Raw genomic sequence first — 22075 nt, 5'->3', positions numbered from 1 at the left:
ATTAGGATTTTTTTAAAAACCATTTCTAAATCGAATCTGAGTTCCTAATAACTAGTAACTCATTTCTCTATAAAGGTGGTTATTAACAAAAATTGCAGAATTCATAAGACTTGTTCTAATCCTCGGGGAAACACATGAAACGAAAGTTTGTTTTTATGAGGTTTCATTTTTTTAAATTTTTTTTATAAGGTAGTTATAAAGGTTCAAAAGTCACTCAATAACAAGGATTAGTCCTAGTTCAGACACAAGACTGCTTAATGTCAGTGGATTTAAGTTCAGCTACTTAATAACTGGTAACTCATTTCTCTAAGAAGGTGACATAGTGATTATTAATAAAAAAAAATTCAAAATATATAAGAGCCAGGTACGTCCAAGGATGGAGTATTGTTGCCACATCTGGGCAAAAGCTGCTAGAAAGAACTTATCCTGCCTTGACAGAGTTGAAAATAGACTTTGAAGCCTAGGAGGGAATGCCTTTTTCTCTTCCCTGCAACCTCTTTCTCACAAAATAGACGTTGCGAGCCTTCTCTGCTTTATCGTTATTTTCATGGCAAGTGCTCGTCTGAGCTGCAATCTACGATCCCATTCACAAACTTTCACGAGAAACACTCGTCTAGTTGAAACCACTATCAATAATTTTCCCTACTCTTTATCTGTGCCTAAACCTAAACATGGATTCCATGAACAAAGCTTCTTTCTTACAACTGCACGCTTGTGGAACTGTCTTCCATTTGCCTGCTTTCCAGCTGACTACAATATGGTCGTCTTCAAGTCCAACGGAAACAAATTCTTGATGAGCCGTTCCCCTTAAGTAATCCAACGATTATTATGATATTGTCCTATTGACTACTGTACTGTCTTTAATCCTTATCCTGGAGTGGCCTCTGGGCCTTGATAAGTGGTGACTCCTATGTAAAAAAAAATCAGTGGAACTTGTTCTAATTCTTGAGAAAGGTATGGCACGAAACTTCTGTCTTGTTGGTTTTTATGGTGGTTGCTATTGAGATTAATATCTGCACTAGTATTCTACTGGGTATAATGTTTTGGATAACTACAGTGGCTATTGTATCACTATATACTTTATTTATGTTTGACTAATAATTGGGTTCAATAAATAAGAATATTTTTGAAAATTATTGACTAATATGGCGTTTCAACAGTCTATCTCCAACAGTACAGTTCCCACTTGCTGCAAGATTCACTCCCTCCACAATCTCTCTTTGCCATACATCTTCACTGGTTCAGTCACACCTTTCAATGACACTCAGGTGACTTCACCTGTGAAGTCATCGACCCAATACTATCACCAGGCTCGAAGAAAAGTTGCAGTTACCAACTTAAAACCTGCCTCAGGTGAAGCAGGATGCTTAAATGCTCCATACTCACTTTTACAGGGTCTTTCGCTGGAACCACAAATAGCTTGCACTCATAACAGAAGCAACCTTGGATCACAGTACCTGGTCAACCAGTGTTTGGAACATGGTGAACTTGTTGGAAATGGCCGGCCCAACCTACCCCAGGTGAATGGCACAACCATTAACATTTGAAGTATTATTTTGAATAGTATGCTACTTATATTAATATTTGGGATAGTATTGTTACACGAATGACCCGGTCTAAGCCGGGTTGACATGCTAGTATATATATGTGTATAAGTGTATACACATATATGTATGTTCATGAATTAAAATGTGGCACGCGTCTGCGGATGGAATGTCAGAAATTGACAAGCTAAACGGGAATTGTTTCAATATTTCTCACAAATATGAACAGACCTTGTTATTGTTATGAAAAATGTAACAGAAAGGAATCTGGTTATGTGGATGTTTTGAAAAGATTGATAGGAAAAACTGACAGAAGGAAAAAGATTGCAGTTGGAGATTTGATTGTCAACCAAGTGGATGCCACGATAATTATTTCTGTTGCTTCCCCCACTCTCTCTCTCTCTCTCTCTCTATCTATCTACCTTAAGCAAGAGCAACAGGAGAAATAAAAAACGGACTGTTGCTTACACCAATGGTTGTTGTGTTTTGAATTCTTAAAAAGGGTTTATAATATAACAGTATGCTATTTAAAATGCTTGGGTTAGTGTGTGCCGCAGACTAATATTTAGACTAGTTTATCACTTGAACTATTCAAATATTTGGCCACTTTGACTAATATTTAAACTATGTGATACTTGGACAAGTATAGCACTTGGACTAATACTCTTTTTTCAGTTTTTAATTGTTTATTTCAGAATTTAATTAAATTTCTTGTCTAATTCTTTTCAGAAACTGACAATGTCAGCATTGGAAGCTCATATAGCAGTCGTCTTATGTCAGATGACAATAGGAAAAACAATATGAGTAATAACCCGTTTCTAAATGATAATCGGAGTGACGAGTTTTATGAGGCTTCTGATAATGAGAAACTGAATTCTGGAGGTAAGTATAAGACATAAGGATTTCAGTTCGTATATGCGATCCACATAGGAGAAAAAAACATTCTTTCAGTATGATTGTTATGTATAAGGACTCAAAGGATAGGTCCTTTCAGGATTTTCCGCCAAACAAAAATTATGTTATTTCTTTTAATTTCAAATCTGACATTGTTTGTATTGATGTGTATCATTTAACTGTATGTTTTGTTTTAATATTAAAAAACAAAACTGGTGAGTTTTTAGAAAAATAAATATGTTACTATGAATATATTAAATTGAAGACAATTGATTTATATATATATATATATATATATATATATATATATATATATATATATATATAATTGATTTCCCTATTTTTAACTTTGGAGATCTGCTTATAAGGGGGTCTAAAATCTCCAAAATTATGTTCTTCAGAAAAAAAACAGTAAATTTCTCTCTCTCTCTCTCTCTCTCTCTCTCTCTCTCTCTCTTATATATATATATATATATATATATATATATATATATATATATATATATATATATATATACATAAGTGAGAATGTGTGTAAGGACATTTCTCAACCTATATACTCAACGAATTCTTGATCAGCAGGCTTGAAATTTAGTATGTTGGATATTCAGGCATGTGGAAATTTTTTTTTAATCATTTTCATCCGGAAAAAGGGCTTGTAAGGGTCGAAATTGAAAAATTGGTACATTGGAGTCCTCAGATTTTTCACAATTGCACATGCCTGAATGGTTCACATTGCAGATTCCTTATGTTAAGTCGATTTGAAAACAATTTTTTCAAGAGCATGTCATACTGGCCGAATGGTAATCATACTTGACTCACTGTCTTTAGATTTCGGTGTCAATCTCAGCTTGAGTATTTTTTTTTTACTTACAAGAAATGAACTGTTTAGAAAAAAATACTCGCATGCACATGTCTGTTTTTTTCGTTTTTTTTTAAGGAATTAAGCGTTATGTTTATTACCTATGACATTTCTGTTTATAATAAATAGAATAAAAAGAATTCTGCATTAATTAAAATATAATATGTAAATAGAATTCTTTTAAAATAAGCAGTTCTTCTATGCGAATCTACAATGGACTATGTTTACTGTCAATTTCTGAAGAATATATTTTCTGGTGGTTTCCATCCATAAATTGCAAGTGATGAATACTGTTGCTATTTCCCAAAGCTTGCTCACCCTGGTGTTCTTTACTGGTTTCCAAAATTGGCTTCTTGTTCCCTTTTTTATTTTCTTCCTGTTTTCCTCTTTATCCTTTTTCGAAATTAACTCCTTTCTAGTAATGTTTTCTTTTTGTCATGCATTTTATCATTTTTCCACCATTGAAAATTGAAGAAAAAAAAAAAAGATTTATCTCCCTTTTTAATTTTCAGCTTGTCATGATTTTTATAAAAACTCACGTTTTTTTATCTGCTGCAGTATTAAGAGGAAAAATATTTTTATTGGCACAATTTTTACATGCTGTAATTAATTAGTTTTAGAATAAATTCACAATTTGTACATTTTGAATATAAGTTAAGAATTTAAAGTGTATTTTTGTTGCTTGTATTTAAATGTTTAAAAAATAATTTGATTTTGTATTTAAACATAAATGCACATACATGAAAAAAATATATATGAAAACACAATATATGTTGAAATACACATAAATAAATAAGAAAATAATCATAATTCCAAGTAGCTTCTGAAACGATCGTATGCCAGATCATTTTTTACTTGAATTCTAGAAACACTATTAATAAATAATGTTGTTAAACTATTTATGTACCTCTGTTCATTTTATATATATATATATATATATATATATATATATATATATATATATATATATATATATATATATATATATATATATGAGAGTGGCGAGGTGTTAGAATACCTCCAAGAAGCCCGCACCCAATAATTTATTTTTAACTCTGTCTATCCCCATGGCACACATCCCTACAAACCCCACCCATTTGTTTTGTCCGTAGACTGTCCACTCCCACTTAGGAAATGACTCCCTTGTTTTCGGTTGTGAACCGATAAACAGGAAGCATTTCGGAATTAGATCAGGAAGGGAGAGTTCTTGCTAACACATCATCATTAGCATTTTATTCGGTTTATTTATTTTGTATTATTGTTATTTTTCTTTATTTTTGTGTTTTTTAAGGCTTTTAGCCCCCCCCCCTTCATCCTCATATAGCATACACATCTCAACTTCATCATTTCATATTTCATACACATCACAACCTCATACATCATACACATCACCCAATTTTTGTATATATTTAAAAAAAATAAATAAATAAAATAAATTTAAAAAAATCCCTTATATATATATATATATATATATATATATATATATATATATATATATATATATATATATGAGAGCGGAGAGCGAGAACAATTTGGCCAAACAAATGCACTCCTACATTTATGTTAGATCTCATAAGAAATACTCTGATGAGATCTCTGATCGAAACATTATTGTATTTTGTATTATAAAAATCTGCTAATATGTTGAGCATTATGGAAAACCTCCTAGTGGGTGGAGGGCAATGGCTAAGTGGTTAACGGCACAGACTATAAACCTGGTTGTGTCAAGTTCGAATCCAGTTAGTTCTGCAGAAACATTTTCACCAAACCAATACCTTATCTTGTGTTTAACCTCCTGAAGAAAAAGTAAATAAAATAACAGGTGATATTCCCTGGGTTCCGAGTGACAGCAAATTATTATCAATTTATTATTTTTTATTATCTTAATGTAGAAGTAAACAAACTTATTTTGACATATATGTTTGCATTGTATTTAAACACTTATGCAAATTAAATGGTCATGCTGAGAAAAGAAATCCTTATTTCTCTAAATTCTCACAGAAATCTTAGAGAATGGCATAGAGTTAGAAGAGCAGAAGAAATGCATAGTTAGCTAAGAGAAAAACGAATGACTTGTTCAGTAAATTATAAATTACGAGTTATTACAACTATTAAACAATATTTTTCAAACATACCTCGATCTCTAAGATACAAGAGTGTATCTTGTAGTGTTAAAATACATAGAAAAAATTTCTGACTAAACAATCATAGATTAACTTAGATTTAATATAATAAATAGTTCTGTGCTAAATCTGTTCTTTTCAGCTGTTAACATGATTTAAATATTGAATCTGGACTTGGTCTGATCATTGCTTAGCATCATATTTGCCACATGATATGTGCATTTATTTTAAATTGTTTCCAGTTTATCTCATTTGAAGTATCTGACATTTTTGTTTATTGTGAATTTTAAATTGCCTTTGTATTTTTAAAATGCTTTTCATGTACTTAAAATCTGCAAATAATACAATACATGTAATAGAATCTGACTCAGAAAAACAACAAAAAGTAATATATTTTAATATTTTATACAGAAAGTTTTGAAAATCAATGGCATAACTACAGCATTATGTTCTATATGTGTATATACTAATGATGGGACGATTCCAATACTTTCCCCGAATTTGATACAATTTCCGATTCTGTTCTTAAAATTCCTGATTCTTATTGCAATTCTAAAATCGCAAAACGTAAATTTTCTTCTTTTTTTTTCTTTCTTTAATAGGGGAGGGATTTAATGTAGATTTCTTATCTACTTTTAAATGTCGCTATAACTTTCCTTTTAATATGACAAATTCTTACTAGAATCATTCTGTGTCTTTTTAGCCCTGGACCTCAAAATCAACAGATATTAAACTATTCCTGTAACACTTTGTTCTCTATTGATTGTGGTGTAACACTGGTGATGTGAGGTTCTAGGCGGTCCACCTCCCAGATTTTGCCTTATCTCTTTGAGAAGGGATTAATCGCCTGCGGTGTTTCTTCCAGGAAATGCCGCCGAGGCTGCCAGACATCTTTTACAGGACCAGAGTGCTCTTCCTGTGGAGCTCTGAGTTTTCAATCCAACTTTCTGACCCTAGTGACACGTTTCTCACGGTTAGAGACAAATACTGACTCATTGTGAGATATTTTGATCTATTTCATTTGTGCTATTGTGTCCTATTTACATACTAATGCCATTTTTATCTGTGCCATTTTGTGGGGCTATTTATTTATTTATTTTTTTTTTTCGGAGCCATTTTTACCTAAATTCGTTATGAGCTTTAGATCTTAGTTTTACTGATTGTTTAAAATCAAATATTTATTTTTTTATCACTAATACCAATAATAGAAAATTAACTCAAAATTAAAGAATTGTTTTTAGCATCAGCAATTAGACTCAATTTTTCAGATTCCAATATTGATTCCGATACCCTAAAAAGATTCCTGATTCTGATTAATCGTCCGATACTAATATAAGCGTCCGAAAATACTTATGAGCTATTAAAACTTATATTGATCACCATTCTTGATTATAAGCATTTAACACATACACTGATTATTTTTTTTTATTTATTTTAAATTTTTATTCAACCCAAAATAGGCACATTGCAACCAAGATGTAAAGGGCTATTGTGAATTAGGAGTCACATTTATAGGGGAACATCGTAAGTGCACGAAGATGTTCGTTCATATCATATTTAAAGTTCTGCATCTTAGTTTGGTCAGAAAACAGGGTGGGAATTTCCAAAGGAAAGAATTTTGAGGAAAAATGCTATAGTGTAGAAAGGTTTCAGCATCTGGTTACCCCTGCGGTGAAGCGGTGGGATTTTGCTGTTTGTCAGTTTAGTCAGAGGTATTTATGTTAAGGAGAAACAAGTGCAGTTAGTTTGTTGGAGAACAGAGATACAACATTGGACAGAGGTTGGGGTTTCGTATACAGTATGAATTTATTAGGTTAGAGATGCTTTTTTTTCACCTTGTCTAAGAGGGAGAAACTCTTGCTTGTTGCACCAACCCAAATATGATACAAATACGTCATGCATAATTGAATAGTGGCTTTATAGAGATATACGGTGCTGATAGATGTGAGAAATTTTCTAAACCAGTATATTCTATGTATTTATTCCAGTTCATGTTCCTTGTAATTGTTAGGCCAAAGAGTTTGAACGTTGAACTTTTGGGAAAGGTGTTAGTGACGTTGCGCTATTATTTTTATATATGAGATGAATAGATCATATTTCTGTGACAAGATCACAGTTAAAATAAGCTTGGGTCTGGTGTTGTCACATACATTAACAATCATGAGAATATGGCGCCAAAACAAATATAAAAGTAATGAGATTTAAAAGAAAAATCTGAATGTCATAATCAGTAGAGCTTCTTTGATGGTCGATAATGGGGGACCCAATTGGCATTCCGCAATTGTTGGCCCTTCTTATTTCAGATAACAAACTACAACATACCAAATAGAGATAAATAATGATCTGCACAAAACAAAGACCACATGGGAAAGAACTGGAATGCAAAAGAAATTCGACTACTAATGAAGTGCTATTACAAAAACAAATCCCGCACAAAGAGATTCGTTTATGTATATAAACCATAATCCAAAAGTTATGCCATCGATTTTCCGAATACCCTCTATAATTGAACTATGAAAAATATGTTTAATTGATGTTAAGATTCTTTTATACAAAAGAAACTAAAATGTCAAATCCTGAATGCTTGCATTCCTTAAACCAAAATATAAAAATAAATGCATGCATATGTATTTCCAGGTCCAGCCCTAAGGCATCTGGCATACAATCTAGCCGAACTGTAGAATAGATGTTTAATCTATTGTAACCCATGCTATAGCTCATTCAATTTAGTTGTGACAATATTAGTAGATACATAAATAGTATTAATAACACATTGAAACATTCATTTTAACTTTATTATTAGTACTATAAAATATGTAATAGGGCATTTTCCAAACAAATGATCAAAAAATGTACTGTAACTTACACTTTAACACTTTACAATTCATTACACAACGAATAATGAATAATAATATTTCTTAATTTTTGAGATGAGGATTGATAATTTGTATTACTTGAATTACTGTTCTCATATTGAGTCTTATTTTTACAACATTTCGGTCTATGTACCTTCCGACTTTGGGTGTATCATCGAATCTAAGAATCTTTCTGTCGAGCTTTGGACTCTGCATGAAAGTTTAAGGCTCTGAAAATTCATGCTAGAATTGTCCGTAATGACCCATGGCATAACAGATAAACTACTAGGTAAAATTTGGTTCTAAGTTCAGTCCTCAGTGCGAGCAATTCTAAATCTCTATGTCAAACTCAGCACCTGCATGGAATTTCAAACAGAACTCATTATTTAATCCACAGGGATAGCATGCTCTCGTCCCATCAGCCATTACCAGATAGAAGTTCTAAGCAATTTGCAATTGTATTTTGGGTATTGCCTGCACTGAGGATTGAACCTTCAACCTCCAGAAGACTATAACTTACAACTGAATTTTACTGAGTACTTTATCTGTTACACCATGGGTCCTTAAAATATGTTTCTAAATTTTGGATTATTTGGACTACTGTGCTCATTTTGAGTGTTACTCTTGCAACGTTTCGATCCATATAACCTCTGACCTTCTTCAGGTGTATCTTATTGAATTCGGGAATCTGCACATAATTTTAAACAGAACCCTTTATCAAATTCATGGGAGTAGTCTGCTCTCGTTCTGTCAGCCATGACCAGATAGCAGATAAATGTATAGATATAGCAGATAAAATGCTAAGTAAAAGTTCAGTTGAAAGTTTCACTCTTCTGGAGATTGAAGGTTCAATCCTCAATTTGTGGCAATACTAAGAATACAATTGTGTTTGAAATCCCATGCAGATTCCTGAGTTGGAGGAAAGATTCCAAAGTTCGACACGATACATTTGAAGAATGTCGGAGGTTACATCGGCCACAATGTTGAGAGAATAATAGTTAAAATGAGATCATTAGTCCGAATAAGCCACATAATACAAGAAAAAAATAAAGATCCTTATTTAAAGAAGAGCTTTGCGATAATATGGGTTAATTGTTATCATAAAACCAAAACCTATATATTTACTAGTTCAGGTAACGATGCCAGAACTTCGGGCCGGTTATATCTATCTTCAAAAACATGGAATATTTTTTTCAAATCAACTAACTTCAAAATAATTGTATATATTTTTTTAATAAAAAAATTACATACTTATTTTTAGGGAATTGCATTATTGATGATTAGACTGGTATCCTCATCTTGGTTATTATAATCGTAGCATTTTGAACTATGTCCTCTTCAGTTTTCTTTTATGTTTAATAGTTTCATGTAATAAACGCACTGAGGAGAGCTGTCATATCCAACGCCCTTTTGCCAGACTGGTAGTACAAATGAGAAATAAAACACTATTATTTTTAAACAGAATATGAATATAAATTACACATTACACAAGCAAAATAAAAAAAAAATGTGTTTGAAGTTCAAGTAAAAATAAATCAATGCAATCCTAAAAAAATAGAATCGGTTACTTTACTTTTTAAAACAGGATTTCTGGCCCAATAATAAAATCTGTTTTGGAGGAAATTGAAGCTTTACAACATTTATAAACCCGACCTTCGCTATATTTGCAGAGAGATGAGTAAAATTGAAAACGTGTTATTAAAACATGAGAAACTTCATAATGTATTGTCAATCAGATTTGATATCATCTGAGTTTGACAAATGTTAATAAAATCCCGGTCATGTAAAATCAACTGAGGTTGGTAGGTTCATCTGCTGAGACAAAAGATCATATCTATTTGGCTGACACCAAGAATCTAAAAACAATGTTTATCTATTCCTTGTTGATGAGAGATTTGTTTTAGAATTGGAATCTTGATCTCGTGGTAGCTCAGCCACAAGTTTTAAATATGTTCCTTTGAAATAAATGAATACTTATATTTTTATTTATAAAAAAAATGTGTTATTAGATCCTTTTATACAGCATCCAAATTTAACACTATGATACCAGCCCAGATGATTAATTCTTTGGAGAAAATTAATAATGCAGAGAACCCTGCCAGTTAATGATGCTAGCAACAGACCAAAGGCCTATTCGTCTATGAATGGGATCAACTCCTAAATTGAACGAGAGGTGGCTAACGTTTTATAATCGGAGAGCTGGTTGCCATGTCCAAGATGTAGCAGCCCTTTCAGGCATAATCACAGCCTAGATAAACCAAGTATACACTCACTGAAAGCAACTTGTCATAAAGTCTTTCATATTAGATAGAGAGCTGTTAGTTAAGATTGTTTAGTAACATTCTGAGAAATTGAAAATGAATCATTGTTTCTATTTTACACAGAAGGTGTCTGTGAGTTCATACTTTTTCCTTAAATAAATAGTCATAGCATATTCATCTAGATTACAATTTGATTTGCTGGGTACATAATTATAATTGCTTATGATTATCTTACCTGTACTCTTTCGAAATTATTTGAAAATACTCCATCCTCATAAAAAACGAAGAAAACACATGCATGCAATTATAGTTATATATGCTTAACCAAAAGTTGAGAACTTTTTATTTTCTTGTGAAAATACTTACCCTGCCTCCTAATCAACCTATTTCAGTAACCCCACCTGAGCATCACCTACTATTGTTTTTATGCCTGTTTATTTCTTAATATCCTATTTTTTCTTACCTGTATATTTCTTTATTACCTGTCAGACTCTTTTATTGTTTTCTGACGGTCAGATGATATATATATATTTATATATATATATATATATATATATATATATATATTAGTGATGACCCCTAATATCTCCTTTCTGAATGGGATAACCGATGCTTTGGGTATGTTATACTCCTAATTTCTGCTGTCTACAAATCTGCATTCCTGCCTATTTAACCTGCATACCCGCCTGCTTCTCCAGGTAAGCTATTAAAGTCTGCCTTATTGACAAAGGTCTCCTCATGGGAAATCTATGTCCATCACTCTCTCTTGATTTGGTCACTTATGTAAATGTTTGCTTTAAATAATTGTTCACATATAAAGAAAGCAAGAACTCTTAAAATCCATCCGGAATAATTCAAAAGTGCTTTACAGATATTAAGTCAACACACACACACACACACGCGCGTGTGTGTATATATATATATATATATATATATATATATATATATATATATATATATATATATATATATACTTACCATCTTTCAAGCACCTTTGTAGTATGCATTATTCTTACATATACACACACACACGTGTGTGTGCATATATATCTATATATATATATATTGTTTAAGCACTTTTGCATTATGCTTAATTATTCTTATATATTCATACACGTGTATATATATATATATATATATATATATGCTTACCATTGTTTAAGCACTTTCGCATTATGCTTAATAGATTCTTGCTTCTTTGTAAATTAATAATTATTTAATGAAAAATCAACATTTAGAAGGTAAATTGGCATGCCACTAAATTTTAATCGGCATGAAACTGTTGGTATCACAAAATGCAATATGTAAATATCTTATTTAATTTGTGGGTGTGAGCGTGTAAGAAATGAATGATAGAAATACTTATATTATTGGTTTGTGGAATGATCATACTTGATTATTATGATATACGTGAAATTTTTAATCACTTCTGGGATTATCCTGATAGCAAATTGTGAATTTTCATAATGTGTGCTGGAGTACGTTATATATATATATATATATATAATTCAATATAAACTCTGTAAATTACAATTAATTATTTCACAAGGAATACAAGGACTTTAAAAAAATTATTTTATGGAGTTTCAAAGAACGATTCTTACACTCAGAGGAAGTAAGTTATCAAAATGATATTTATAGGTAGACTATAAATTTTACTGGTTAGCATATAAATTGAAAATTTTAAATTATGAAAGAAGTCATGATTGTATAGAAGTTGATGCATTATTATGTCTGGTTTAAAAGGATATGTTTTTGAATTTGTGTAGAGAGAGAGAGAGAGAGAGAGAGAGAGAGAGAGAGACATAAACAAGCATGTTTATTATTCAAGTTTCAATATAAATTTTGTTTACATTAACCTCTTCTACTGAATATCTAATGTCTTTATATCCGGAAATTTAAAATTAATAAATATACCCATGTTCAGAAGAAACTTCTTTTTCTGTTGTTAATAATGAATTGTATATAGTATAACAAGTTTCAATTATAATTTAAAATTTTGTAGGGATATATACACTGGAAAAAATCATAACTTTTCTCATTGGATGAGCATCAGTGATATTTATTTGGTCTGTTGTAGAATGAGTTGACGTGTAAAACAAATGTCATTGTATAAAGAAAGGTTCACTTTGAATAACATAATGATGGTATATGGCACTGTCGTAAATAATCTCATCCCCTACTTAATTGGCTGAAAAATGCGAAGCTCGTTGTTTGTTTGTTTGTTTACAAACATGCGGTTTAGATTTAGATATGAAATGTGAAATGAAATAATAGGATGATATGGTAAAAATAGTATTAATAGTATTTACAATATATAAGGGTAAATTGGAAGGGTGAAAGTAAAAATATATAGGTCACTATGAATGGCTATCATTAAAGAAAAGCCAATAATAAAAGAAGAAGAAAGGAAAAATAAGGAAAGTAGATGAGAAAGCGGAGAAAGAAGGGTAGGAGATAGTAACAGTAAATAAGGATTAGGGAAATAGATATATAAATAGGTAAAAATAAAATAGATATATAAATAGGTAAAAATAAAATAGACATATAAATCGGTAAAAATAAAATAGATATATAAATAGGTAAAAATAAAATAGATATATAAATAGGTAAAAATAAAATAGATATATAAATAGGTAAAAATAAAATAGATATTTAAATCGGTAAAAATAAAATAGATATATAAATAGGTAAAAATAAAATAGATATTTAAATCGGTAAAAATAAAATAGATATATAAATCGGTAAAAATAAAATAGATATATAAATAGGTAAAAATAAAATAGATATATAAATCGGTAAAAATAAAATAGATATATAAATCGGTAAAAATAAAATAGACATATAAATCGGTAAAAATAAAATAGATATATAAATAGGTAAAAATAAAATAGATATATAAATCGGTAAAAATAAAATAGATATATAAATCGGTAAAAATAAAATAGATATATAAATCGGTAAAAATAAAATAGATATATAAATCGGTAAAAATAAAATAGATATATAAATCGGTAAAAATAAAATAGATATATAAATCGGTAAAAATAAAATAGATATATAAATAGGTAAAAATAAAAGTAAACTATCTGAAAATGAAGAAATTGGGATTAGAAAAATGTTTTTTAAAAAGTTGAAAAATAAAATAATATATAATATAAATCTCACCTGTCAATTTAAATGTATGTATGTATGTGTGTATAAAACTTCAGAGAAGGGCGACGGATTTTCACAAGATCGAGACCATTTTGAAGCTCGACATCTCGGACGACAAATATTGAAAAATTGGTCAGAAGCATTGATTCCTTCACCCTCAACTGGGCACTTTTCTAGAGGGGGGGTTGCTTTTTGCGAGCCATCTTTGCAAATCATCATATCGGTTGGATTGACTCTGCTTAATTTTAACGTTCGGAACTTCCGGTCGCGTCATGGAGTAGCGGTATGACGTCAGATTTTTTTTTCACTTTCTTTTCCGCCTTCATGTCATGGGTTCGAGTGTGCCTGCCTACTAGCACTTTTTTTTTTTTTTTTTTTTTTTTGCTCAACACACACCTCCAAACACCTAGGCAACGCCGAGCACCCGTATAAAATAAAATAAAAATTTATTTATACAAGTTTCAGTGAATTCTTTAGTTTACGGGTTCTGGAAAGCGAAGAATATGGCGACTCTTTACAAATCCAACAAAGTAAAAATATGTGGAGCATCAGGTCTTGATACAATCTTCTTAAATTCTGAAAGTATTTCTGCAGCATAGTAAAATCCTTAGAATAGCGGTAGAATTCTGTGACTTGATGTAAAATAAAATGATCCAGGAGGAATTCTTGAAACAGAAAGGTTATTAGTAGATTTCCAAGAATTGGTAGGTTTTAATCCCGTCAAGATAGTTTTGTATTAGGATATAAATTTGGTATATAAGACAAAAGACATAATTCAGACCATTTCCAAAAATTGGGACGGGGTGGGGGTATCAGTAAAATAATTGCAAAAGCTGGCAATGTCATGTTCTTAAGTACAATCCAAGATGGAAAACCCGTAATCGAAACGAAGATTGAGCACATCCATAATACAAAGATCGATATTAAGAAAAATTTTTTTTTTTTAATAATTGAATTCTATGTTCAAGAGAAATATCGGTCCTGGATATGACCTAAAACTATATCCGATGGTGAGCCCCCACCTTGCGGGCCTTGGGGAGTGTGGAGCCACCCTTTAATTGTCATTGCTCCCAGGTCCACTCTGACCCGGAGTGGTAGTACCTGTTAGGGTCCCAACTATGGGTTAAATAGAATCTGACTTTAAAAAAATATATACTCCATTAAAAATCGTTCCTCAAAATAACTAGATTCTGCATTAAATAACCTGAAAATGGTTGATATGCCGTAAAACAAAAACAACCAACCAAAAACAATCGAAAATTGAGAATGGGTGAAAAATAAATAATATATAATGATATATAGCAATATAACTGGAAAAGATAAGAAAAAAATCCAGCTACCAAATTAAATAATAAGAATATAGCTGAAAAAATTTTAAGAGGTGAAGAAGAGACGAAGATGATGTGAAAAAATGAATAAGCGGCTATAGAAAAGAAAGAAAAGAATGGAAATATATCTACTTTGGATTTAGAGTATCACCAAAGTTAAGCAACGTTGAGCCTGGCCAGTACCAGATGGGTGACCATTTGGAAGGGTAAGAGTTGTATGTACCTTCTGGGAAGGTTAGGCGTTGGGCCAACACCCTCACCCCGAAAAAAGAACTCCTCGCTACAAAAGCACCTACAAAGTTGTAGATGGCCTATGCCCCTCCAGGGGTTCAAGGTTATGAATGGATGGAATCTGCATAAATTGAAATATCATGTTTAAGTGTATTGTACGACTGGGCAATGCCGGGCGTCCAGCTAGTAGTCTAATATATATATATATATATATACTAGCAAAAGTACCCGTCGTTGACTGGGTTCAAAAACAGCCTACAGAAAATGGACTCTGATTTATGAAAGTATGATAGGTTATGAAAAGGAAGGGTTGTAAATTTGGGTTGAATTTGGGGATATCAAAACCAAAGCAAAATATGATGAAAGTAAAAATAAAATAGATAAACCCCATAATTTATTATACCATACCTGTTCACACTGAAACACTTATCACAATATTCTGTGGATCTATATTAAAAAACCTTCTTAAACTTTGTGACATATTTCCATTCTATGGAGGTCAGGTGCGAACGAACACCCCATAATTTTATTATACCATATTTCTTCAAACTGAAACATAATTATCAAAGTATACTTACGCAGATAGATATGAAAAGTCTTTATTAAAGTTTGTGCCTATTTCCATTCTATGGAGGCCAGGCGCGAACGCAACCCCCACAATTTTATTATACCATCCCTATTTAAATTAAAACATACTTATCAAAGTATTCTTATGTACATCTATATCAAAAACACTTGAACACGTTTTTTGTTTTTTAATTTTTAAATTTTTTATTTCCATACTTTGTGGACCAGGCGCGAACGTAGACCCCACAATGTTAATGAACCACTGTTCTGCCATTCCTGTGTCTCGATACATCCATCATTATATGTAATCAGTTTTTTAAAATAGTCAACCATATAGGAGCCTATTCGTGACCAGACACACACACAGACATTCAGCTTTATATTATATATATATATATATATGAGAGAGAGAGAGATAAGAACATATACACAGATCTTCATAACAGAGCAGAAGCTAACCGTATAATTTTTTCAAAGTAGACATGAATTGTTCTGCCAGTGTCCCTACAATTTTTTAACTTCATCCTTCATTCATAATGATGAGAATGTTTCTTTATTTTGTATCTCATCTTTCGCCCAATGAACACTCTCCACCTCCTGCTTAATAACAAAAAATGATAATGTATTCTCTTGAGACTCACAGGAAAATAGAATTGCGATTGACATGATCTGTTGTGAGTCTCCCAATCTTGCTAATTCTTTAGGCTGCCACTAAAGTGGAGAATCAATTCTTTCTTTGCTTATTTTCAATTATTTCTTGCAATGTTTGAACGTGTTACGCATTACTACTTCCGGCCTACTAGATTGATGAATGTTTTTTTTTTTTATTTTGTTTTGTTTTTGTTTTTTGTATCTTTTACTCGCAAAAGCTGTTTTCCATTTTTTCCTTCTGATTATCCTTTTACAATTATCTTTAGGGAATTTGGCAGGTTATTTGGAGTTTAATCAATGTCCGTAAACTCCTGTTAAGAATATAATAAACTATAAATATATCTTGTACATATCAAAATAAATAAAAATAACTCATTGCTGTATTGATTCAATATGACTGTTAAAATATAGCGATGCATAATAAACACATCATAAACGATTGGTCTATTGGTTCTGAATATTTATCATTTATTTTGCAACCATGATCGAAATGATAGAATTCAATAAACTTCATAATCTTTTCTTATGACTGTTAATGCGTGCGCACGTCACCACTACACATATTGGAAGCAAGAAGACTGGCCTGATCTTCCACCTACATACAGTGCCTTGGTAATCCCAAATGGTCACCCATCTGGTACTGGCCAGGCTCAACATTGCTTAACTTCGATGATCTGACGAGAATTGGTGTGTAGTAGATCGCCTAATTTTTAGGTCAGGCAAACGCTTCCGATTCTAACAATAGGAAGAGATAGGAAATATTGTATCTATTGAAAAGGTTCCACAAAGTTATAATGGAAAAGTGAAAAGCAAACGCAAAAGTCCGACCAATATTCTATCAGAATATACATTCTTAGTAAATTGTTTTGAAACTCCAATTTCTCAATTAATCTTTCAAATACGAAAATTTAATATTACTGTTAAAATATAGCGATGTATAATAAAGATGCCGTAAGAGGATGTTACCTATGAATTCATTAAAGAGTTCCATTCGAAATTCTGTGCAGATTCTCGAGTTCGACAAGATACACCTGAAAAAAGTTGGAGGTTACATCAACTGAAACGTTATGATAATAACACTCAAGATCAGAACAGTAGTCCGAATAATCAGTATAATAAGAATTATCAACCCTCATCATAATAATATGAACACAAGATATTATATGTTAGACTAACTTTCCCCTCAGCGTTACCCAATCATAAAATATGCTTAAATCTGTTATTTTAATTTATGCAATTTTCGTATTTATTATTATAGAGTCAATTCTCTATCGATGGTTATATAATACATTGTACTCAATATATAGTAGTCATTTCAAAAATGGTCCTGGATATGACCTTAAACTATATCCGATGGTGAGGCCCCAGCTTGAGGGCTTTGGGGAGTGTGGAGCCACCCTTTAATTGCCATTGCTCCCAGGTCCACTCTGACCCGGAGTGATAGTGCCTGTTAGGGTCCCAACTATGGGTTAAATAGATACCAACTTAAAAAAAAAATATATACTCTATTAAAAGTTTTTCTTCAAAATAACTGGATTTGGCATTAAATAACCTGAAAAGGGATGATATGTCGTAAAAAAAAAAAAACAACCAAACAAAAATCATTTCAATAATAAAAAAAATACTTGGGTATCATCAGATAGAATCGAAACCAAAACATATAGCACTGCAGCCTTAGTTGTTGCTATTTTAAGCTATCGTCAGATGAATAACAAATAGTAAAAAATGAACTGACTTAATGTATAAATACATATTTTTGTATGCATGTACAAATTGCATGTTTAGTCGACTTACGCCTTCCAAGTTCCCATTTTGTTCAATTTTGACTCATAAGCAGCTGTTTTTACCAGCTAAAAACCCAGAAAAGAACGGTCCTCAAAAAATGTGATCATTTAACCTGCCTCACGCCATTCTGTGACTTTGCGTTTCGGAGCAGACGCACTTTGAAAAAAATGGAGACAAACACACAGATTTTTATAAATTAGATTAGATAATTTAGACCATCAAAAGAGCAGTCATTATTTAATAGTCATCGTATGAAAACGGATCACTTTGCCATGATTTAAAACAGAGTTTGCGATTTTTCTATTTTTTGTGGCGCCAGTATATGAATAACAATAAAGACATAATTTAAAAAAAATAGACGAAAATGACGTTTAAACTACCTGGAGACGACTTCCCCACACTGTCATTCACGCTATCTACGAATTGCTTCTTGACCTCGTGTCATGTCAATTTCGATAAAAAAAAAAAAAAAAAAAAAAAAAACTTTATAGTTAAACGGAAACATGATCATAGATTCAACTTATTGCAGTCGTAGATCCTATTTTAATGCATTTGTTTTAACAAGGCAGATAAAAATTGTTACCTTCCACCAGTAGAAAGCAAGCGGATACAATTAAATTTAATTCTTTTGTTTCCACTTATTCTTATGTAACGTATGCTTTTAGAGATGTCTGCTCTCTGTAAGGATGAACATAGGATTAAAAAAAATGAGAAAAATGTGAAATTGACCTTTTACACATAAACATAAATCACAGAGTACACAAGCACATTAAACCAAATGAATTTCACGTTGAATCTAAATAGTATTTAAGCTGACATATACTTTTATTCAGTCATGTCTTCAAATTATTAAATTCAAATGGACTCTCCCATTGATTTCGGCGCATGAGGTTCCGCCACAACAACTAAGTTGTTCAGAAATCCACACAGATGATTTGTTTTACTGTGGTGAAGGCTTTGTGTAGAACCAACCACACTTTTTGGTATTACTGCTAATCTTTGCCGATGCAAATGACTGCCACAAGGGAGAGCATACCGTTTTAAAATCAGAGTTTCCCTTCTCTTAGATGCATGCCTTAACGAAGACTGGGAGGTGCATCTCTCCCAGTGAATTAACACGCCCCCAGATACCAATCTGAAATTTCTACAACTCGGCGCAATACATACAGCGCCTAACTTTCCCAAATGGTCACCCATCTAGTTTCCAGGCCAGGCTCATCGTTGCTTAACTTAGATGATCTGGCAAGAACCGGTGTGTCAACATGATTGTACCGTATATAAAATATATTAAATTAAAAAGTAAAATTACTATGAGTAGTAACAATGAGTATTTCCCAAAGATGTAACGTTGCTAGGAGCACCTGCCTATTATTAGATACCTATTTTCTCTTTCTCCCAGAAATAGAGACCAACAAAAATAGATTTTAAGAAACCAATAAAATCATTTTCATTACTAAACTTTTTAGGCTGTTAAAATCTGGCAAAAGTTATAGGCTATTGACTTAGAATGTGTGTTTTATGCCAAATTGATGGTTGAATATGGTTCAATTTGTGCTCATTTTTTCATTATTAATACTTAGTTCGCTGCAGTTTATACAAAATTGTAGCCAGATCGGCCTAGTAGTTTTCGAGAAAACTTTTAGAGTAAATGTGGTTTTGTGGGACTAATCCCTATTAATTTCTAACTCTGCATTCAACGGATACAATGATACTTAGTTCATTACATATTATCATTACAGGTCTATATAAAATCTCAGCCAGATCGGCCCACTAGTTTCTGAATAAAAGTGGGACAGATAAACTAAGAGAAATAGACTTTAAAGAACCAATAAAATTATTTTCATAATAATTAGTTTCAAAATGGAAACAGAACTCAGAATTTTAAAAATTTCGCTTACTCCCACTTTAGTTTCAATAGCAAGGCGTCATAACTAACTTTGTCATCAAGGCACACACTACAAATCTGCTGACATCATGTCATTCTTCTTCATTCTGAGAAAGACATAGCGGGAGTCCAGCATTTAAATAATCAACGAAGATTCTGACAATCCTCAATTATGGTAATTTTTTTTTTTTTGGGGGGGGGGTACCACTTATCAAGGCCAGAAGGCCACTCGAGGATAAGGGTTAATAAAGGTGGTAGTGTAGTAATCGTTAATGATGTAAATTGGGTAGAATTTGATTATGGGGACAGCTCAACAAGAACTTGTTTACATTAGATTTGAAGGATACTATGTTGTATTCAACCAGGAAGCAGGCCAGCGGAACAGTGTTCCACAGGTAAGAAGTTCTGGGAAAGAAGCTTTGTTCATGGAATCTGTGTTTCGATTTTGGCACAGATAGAGAGTGAGGGAAATCGTATATAGTGGTTTTAGTTAGTCGAGTTTTTATGAAAGCTTGGTAAAGGGGGACCATAGATTGGAGTTCAATCGAGCACTTGCTATGAAAATAATGATACAGCAGATACAGGTTTGCAACGTCTTTTCTATGGGAAGGAGGTTGCAGGGAAAAGAAAAGGGCATCACCTATTAGGTTTCGAAGCCAGTTTTGAACTCTATCAAGGCTGAATAGGGCATGCCAAGCAGCTCCTGGCCAGATGTAGCAACAGTATTCAATTTTAGGGATGCATTGTCAGTTATATTTATGGTTGGTCAATTACAAAACTAGTGTTGAAAAGGTTAAAAGTGACTTAGAAAATCTTATTAAAACTTCCTTTTTGTTCATTTTCCAATAGTCACATGTAACCCGCCCCCCCCCCCCAAAAAAAAACAAACTTACTGCTACATGATTTTACTGATTAAATGTGTCTCAGAATTTTGAAAACGTCTGTCACTGAATATTCATGTTGAACTTGAGTTAGAATTGCTCGTTAATTTTTTGGTTGTTCGTTTTGCAACTATGTTATTCCTTGGGGCTAGGAACATTTCTCAGACGTGTTTTGAAATTACAAATTAATTCCAATGTCTGTTTATAATATCAAATTGTTGAAAAATATTCTTTCGTGTGCGTTTTCCATGTTTTTATCTCTCTCTCTCTCTCTCTCTCTCTCTCTCTCTCTCTCTCTCTCTCTCTCTCTCTCTCCTTAGATAATATATAGAAGAAACTTCCATGAGCAAAGTTTTCACCCGTCTGTGTAACATGGTTATGTTCAAGTTTGATGTAAACAAACCCTTGTTAAGCCGCTTTCTTAAATAATCAACTTCTACCCAGTCACCACCATCAGTACCAATTCTTATGGTGTTGTCTCACTGGTCACCATTGAACCCTGATCTTAGCGTGACCTTTAGACCTTCATAAATGTTGAGACATATATGTTTCCGGTTACCATGTACTCGTCAGTATGAATAACAAAATCGTACCGAGATGATTCGAAACCCATATTCAAATATTTTAATTTTTACCGCACGCTTTCAAATGCAACAGAAATCTGTCTTATATATTCTATTCGTAAACACAAGTAATTAGATCTAACCTGAAAAGAAATATAATGACAGTGGTTGGAGCAAGGCAGGCGTTTGTTGTGAATGTTTTAGTAAAGGAAGAACACGGATTAATGCTCAGTCAAACACCTGCTATGAAAACAATGATAGTGTAAGGAAAGACTAGCAACGTTTCTTCTGTGAGAAAGAGATTGTAAGGAGATGAAAAGGGCATCATCCACTAGATTTCAAAGTCGGTTTTGTACTATGTGAATGTATCAAAAGGTGCTTTGAGCAGCACTTCCCCATATGTAGCAACAGTAAATTTAGCGGGGTATAACTCTTATATTGCATCAGAAGTTAGATAACTTCTGGAGTGGTAGAATGATCCAAGCATTT

The 22075-nt window shown here is 32.2% G+C and overlaps 1 protein-coding gene across 4 annotated transcripts in view; it reads left to right on the top strand.

Moving 5' to 3' along the window:
• The window catches only part of LOC145290933 (rabphilin-3A-like), a 1108728-nt gene that overhangs the window by 948511 nt on the left and 138142 nt on the right, over positions 1 to 22075 (top strand). For all 4 annotated transcript variants that reach the window (XM_080136654.1, XM_080136564.1, XM_080136609.1 and 1 more), the window contains one exon: positions 2274 to 2426. In XM_080136654.1, the coding sequence (XP_079992780.1) occupies positions 2274 to 2426 (153 nt within the window). The remainder of the gene's footprint in view (positions 1 to 2273; positions 2427 to 22075) is intronic.

Source organism: Euprymna scolopes, chromosome 1 (genome assembly GCF_053919585.1).
Source record: "Euprymna scolopes isolate OS-2025 chromosome 1, ASM5391958v1, whole genome shotgun sequence".
NCBI lineage: Eukaryota > Metazoa > Mollusca > Cephalopoda > Sepiida > Sepiolidae > Euprymna > Euprymna scolopes.
This window is presented reverse-complemented; position numbering and strand designations above follow the sequence as displayed.